This window comes from Hippocampus comes, unplaced genomic scaffold (assembly GCF_001891065.2).
Source record: "Hippocampus comes isolate QL1 unplaced genomic scaffold, H_comes_QL1_v1.1 scaffold92, whole genome shotgun sequence".
NCBI lineage: Eukaryota > Metazoa > Chordata > Actinopteri > Syngnathiformes > Syngnathidae > Hippocampus > Hippocampus comes.
The window spans coordinates 3,627,051-3,632,983 of record NW_017805379.1 but is presented as its reverse complement, the minus strand read 5'-3'; the positions used below and the strand labels follow the sequence as shown (position 1 = coordinate 3,632,983).

The window sequence follows — 5,933 nt, the reverse complement described above, 5'->3', positions numbered from 1 at the left end:
ACAGGGAGGCCGGAGCTGGAATTGAACCTCTGCACTGTGAGGTCGACGCACTAACCACTGGACAGCCGGGCCCACATTTTTTTCCGACAAATGGCCTATTTTCATTTTGCCTAAATTACGTCAAGACGCAAATAATCAACAATCTACAGAATGATTGATGGATCAATTAATCACCCTATCCGTTTCGAATGTAATCATTCAATAATCATCTGCAAAACCTCAATTCCATAATTTAGTGGACACTTTTTTTTTTTCTTTAACATTTTTTTCCGACAAATGGCCTATTTTCATTTTGTCTAAATTACTTCAAGACACAAATAATCAACAATCAACAGAATTAATCACCATATCCATTTCGAATGTAATCATTTAATAATCATCTGCAAAACCTCAATTCCATAATTTTGTGGACACTTTTATTAATTTTTTTTTTTACAGCGTTTCCAGCCAATCAAAAGCTCTTCCACCAACTTAGTCATTCTATCGACCTTCATGGAGAGAATTCAATCCAGTATATTCCTTTTCTCACACACAAAATGTCTAAAAATGCTTCCGCGGCCTCGGCAGCAGCAGCGTTTCACTCGCCTAATACCCGCCAGACTGAAGGTCAATTTATCTTCTCACATTCTCCGACTGAGCTGCTCACAGGATGATGATCCTCTTCGGATTTATGGGTGCCGAGACGGATCCTTGTAAGCGTTTGTAAAATAGAATGCTTTTTTTTCTTTTTTCCTCGCGCCAGTGTTGCTGTTTCTTTTTTTTTTTTTTTTTTAATACAGTATCTGCCTGGCGAGCAGCCTGTTTGCGCAACTATTTATATACAGTATATGTCGCAGTTTTTATTTTTTTTCATGAATATTATTGTGAAGGAGGATTAAATTCATTCTGAAAATATTTTTTTTCAAGTTATCTATTGAGGAAAAAAAAATAATTTGGAATTATGATTTGAATACAAATCTGAAAATACATTTTTCTCATATTATAACTAATTTCCATTGAAATGAATGGAAATGCCGTGAATCAATTTTCAACAAAAAACACACAAAACACATTTTTTTTTGAATAGCGATTACAAGTTTAGAATATTGTGTTTTTTACACGCATACAGTACCAACACCGTTTAATAGAATGTAATTTTCAACAAAAAACACACAAAACACATTTTTTTTTTGAATAGCGATTACAAGTTTACAATATTGTATTTTTTACACGCATACAGTACTAACACCGTTTAATAGAATGTAAGGAGTTCAAATTTGTGCATCGATTATTTCGTGGGAATTGCGCCTGCTCATTTTGGTGTGCACACATTGGCCACTAGAGGGTAGTATAATACATAGACATAATACAACGTACATTTGATGATGAAACACTGAAGAACGCTGTCAAATTTATATCCAGGTATATCTCGCGGCACGCTGTTTGACTGTTTAGCACGTCCGCCTTCCAGTGCACAAGTCATGAGTTTCATTTCCAGCCTTTCTGTGTGGAGTTTGCATGTTCTCCCCGTGCCTGCATGGGTTTTCTCCGGGTACTCTGGTTTCCTCCCACATTCCAAAAACGTGCATGGTAGGCTAATTAAACACTCTAAATTGCCGCTAAGTGTGAGTGTGAGCGTGGACGTTTGTTCGTCTGTGTGTGCCCTGCGATTGGCCGGCGACTAGTTGAGGGTGTACCCCGCCTACCCCCCACCAAAGACAGCTGGGATACACTGTAGCACACCCGGGACCCTCGTGAGCGGTTCAAAAAATGGATTGATGGATGTTCCAATATTGACTCCTCGGAGTGGTCATAGTATAGCATGAGACTGCCACTGGTGGGGGCAGTGAGGACTCGAGGCTAACAGGCTGTTGCCATCGGCACTCTGGGTAATGCATCGGTGCTGAATGTCAGCCAGTAAGCGAGCTGTGACTTTCAACCACGCAGCAGATTTGAACCGTCGTGACGTTGCGACACGCTAACAGCTGAGCGCAGCCACTTCCTGTGTTGCGCGCACACACACTTCCCCACATAAGGACCTTGTCTTACCTTGTACACTTGCCCATACGTGCCATTTCCCACCAGCTCCACAAGCTCAAAGATGCCAGCGGGGTCCTGAGAAGATTAAGAAGATTGTGTCACTATTAGGACAATTAGATTAAAAATTTAGCGAGTCGTATTCATTTGATTTTTTTCCCCAGCAATAACAGAAGAGGTAGGAGTGGAAAACAGGCGATTGGTGGTGATTAAGGGTAAATTAAGGTCCGTGCAGAGCCGAGGCACAAAAGGGTTAACTTGTTTTGTCTTTGTCATTTCCAGACATGGGAATGAGGCGATTGGTGATCATTTAGAGCCAAGTACGGTTGATTTAGAGCTAAGCTACAAAAATTAGCTCAAGTTGTGGGGCCATGAGTGTTTGTCATTTCCAGCAACGGCAGAGTACATGGCAGTGGAAAAGAGGCGACTGGTGGTGATTAAGGGTGAATTAAGGTCCAACCAGGCTAAGTGGAAAACAACTGATTGGTGGTGAAGTCTCTTCTCAAATTTTTTAAATATTAGCATGTGGATTTATTTTTGTCATTTCTCACATCAGAGTAATAGCCATGTAAAAGAGGCAATTGGTGGTCAACAAGGGCTTAAATTTAGTTAGGTCCATCCTGAATTGATGTACAGGAAAAGGCTCAAATAATGGTAGCAGTTGTGTTTCTTCATTTCTTTTTTTCTCGCGACCAATAGATAACTATGGAAAAGAGGCGATTGGTGGTGATTAAGGGCACAACTAAGGTCTGTCCAGAGGTAAGACCTGTGAACATTTTTTTTGTCGTTTCCTGCAGCAAAAGAGTTGACACCAGTGGAAAAGAAACCATTGGTGGTCATTTATTAAGGAGTCTCTCATAGTTCCATGCGCAAACATTGCACTTAGAAACACTTGCGTCCCAGCTGGGATGTAAAAGCGAAGCGTCTTTGGGTTCTCATCAAGTTCCACGAGCAAATGAAGACATTTCACATTTCTGTTTTACGACCGCCCCGAGTGCCGACAGCTCCTCCGGAGTTCCGAGTTAATTAGCGAAGCGCTTAGCGTGTACGCCAACACGCTAAGAAAAAGGCTTTTTTACAAGGGGCGTATTTACAATGGTTGCTAGGAGCGCGTCAACCTAGCCGCTGTACGTTCCAATCCCTGTCATACGTATGTATACATGGCAAACTAGAGCACATTTTTAATAAAGATGGCACGCTACCGGAGCTTAAACACACATCCAACAGGTTGTCAAGACTGGATTCAACTGCGTGACAAACACACTGAACGCCCTCCATGACCACCACCAACACACATAAGCGCATGCATGCACACAACCGCACCTCCCCCCTTCCAATGTGGTGCACGTTGCTACGGCATTCCAACAATAGCTGGTATTCCAGCTCTGCTTCCTTCTCAAGTCTATCTGAGGCTCTCATTCAAGGGGGTTGTCAAGTTTTTTTTTTTTTTTTAATCACAAAAAGTAAATAGTGCTCATCCATCATTGCATAAATGGCGCAAGATTGGTGGTTTTAGCAAGTATAACAGGACCTCGGATGTCAATTGCCAACGAAAAGTGCTACAGTGTGGAATAAATGTGACCCTAAAACTCAAAATAAATAAACGCCATGTCGCGAAATAAGTCAGATGGTTAAATTCAAGGAAAAAAAAAAAAAAACTTGCATTGCAGGATCAATTCCTGTATGATGGAAACTTTTGACCCGTGGTATGTGCATCCAAGCAGCAAATGTTTTGTGACTTATTTTATGTTGTTAAACTGGTTGGACAATGAGATGTTAATTCATTAGGAAGTGTGTTGACATACGAAATGTTTTCACAAAAGGGATGTTTTTTTTTCCCAAGAACTTATTTTTAAATTATCTGTAAAGAAAAAAAAACTATTTCTATGGAACTTGATAATTTTTTTAAATAACATTATTGTTAGAGAGAGAGTGAGATAGAGAGAAAGAGAGAGAGACAGAGTGAGAGAGATCCATCGATAGTAAGATAGCTAGCCAGCTAGCAAGAGAGCTAGCCAGCTACGAAAATAGCTACCAAGAGATCTAGCTAGCTACCAAGATAGCTACCAAAAGAGCTAGCCAGCTACCAAAATAGCTAACAAGATAGCTAGCAAGATGGATGGATGGATGGATGGATGGATTGATGGATGGATAAGATAAGATAAGATAAGATAAGATAAATAGATAGATAGATAGATTGATTGATAGACTGACAGGTTGATTGATTGATTGATTCTTATTAATGGACAAACTGAGGGTTATTTCCATCTTTTAAAACATTTGAGACTGGACATGACAACCTTGGCTTCTGCCACGGTTGTTGTCTTGGATGTCATTCGATCGCATCTGCATGTGTTGACGTGAAAGATTTACCATCCCTCCTCGTTTAATTCCCAATGCTCCCCTCCTCACTTTTGTCTCGATGGGTTTGTGCAGGCCTCAGCACAGCTGTCAAGCTGTCAAAGATCTTTTCTTCTTCTCTCTTTTTTTTTTTTTCCTTCGTCTCCACTACCCGTCGCCCTAAACGCCAAAAAAGATGAGCTGGTCTGAGGTACATCCTCCCTCAGTCTGGCGGCGCACAGCCACACGACGGCTCGGAACATTCAAACGAGGATAAAATGCACGTCGAAGCAAACAGGGCGATGCAAGAATGCTTTTCCTCTGCTCACTTCCTCTTTTATTGTCCTTGCGTCGAGCCCGTACGCTAACTTTTGTGAAGCAAATGCCGAGAAACTTTTTCACGCAAATCCAATTTCTGATTGTTTTTTTTTTTTAATAGAAAACGCAGATGACACTGATGTAAGTCCAATCAAGTTTTGCTTTTTGTTGTTTGGCGATTTGCTTTAATTATCCTCATGCTCTTCACTGGGGAAAGAACTGAAAAACAAAATCATTAGGTTGGATTTTTATGCTGATTCAAATTAAATTGTTACGCTGATTGCAAAATTGCAGTCCATTTTTATTTTCTACCATGTCCAATTGTTTCTCCACATCTTACCAGATAAGAAAAATTCCACTGATTAATCTTTTTACGACTGGACTACAGCTACACGGTGACGTGTTTGTGTCGTCACAATTGAGATAGCGTGGTGAGAGGTGTGTGCAGCTCCCAATAGGTCACTACGATTAATATCTGCAAACAGAAACCCGGTGCTGGGATTTCTCTTCACCTTTTTGGGTTAGATCGAGAGCAGATTATAAATTCACCGAATTCAAACTCAACCCCGTCTGCCTGGTTTTGCTTAAGAGTCCCTGAATGGCCTTCTTAGACTCAGAACGAAATTTGTCCCGGGGAGGCATTAGGGAGAGGCCATGACGAATACTGTAATGGCTTTTAGAGTGCAGGCTTGCAATTCTTGCCGAACTCACATTACGTGTGTGTGTGTGTGTGTGTGTGTGTGTGTGTGTGTGTGTGTGTATATGTGTGTGTGTGTGTGTTAAACAGGTTTCTAGTTTCGATAATAATTAAGGCCCGAACGATACTCCTATGAATTTTTTTTTTTTTTTTTTTTTTTTTTTAGGCCGATGCCAATTTTAATCAACAATGTTTGGACAGCCTCAATCGTCCAACTTAATCGGTCGGGCTCTCGTACCCAGCCGGCAGATAAATTTAACTCCCATTACGACTCCGATGCAGCAATTTTCAACGCTTCCCCGCCCATGTTGTTGATACAAAACTGTTGTAAACGACGGGAGGAAGAACACCATACTGGCTCGTTTCTGCGTTGTTGAACAATCCGTTGACACATTACAAACGTCAGTGGGCGTCTAATCGTCGCTATTTAAAAACACCTCTCGCCTGTTTTTAGCGATGGCCTCCTGCCGTATCGACTTGTTGGTCTCCGGAAAGTGAATTACACACAAGTGGGGAGGATTAAATTAGAGACCCTTGGAGAGGATAGAGGCAGGCACGGCGG

At 41.2% G+C, this 5,933-nt stretch overlaps 1 protein-coding gene across 12 annotated transcripts in view; it reads right to left on the bottom strand.

Annotated features, from left to right (window-relative positions):
* tnika (TRAF2 and NCK interacting kinase a) overlaps positions 1–5,933 on the bottom strand; it is a 54,381-nt gene that overhangs the window by 43,673 nt on the left and 4,775 nt on the right. For all 12 annotated transcript variants that reach the window (XM_019872331.1, XM_019872333.1, XM_019872334.1 and 9 more), the window contains exon 2: positions 2,029–2,094. In XM_019872331.1, coding sequence (XP_019727890.1) covers positions 2,029–2,094 — 66 coding nt within the window. The remainder of the gene's footprint in view (positions 1–2,028; positions 2,095–5,933) is intronic.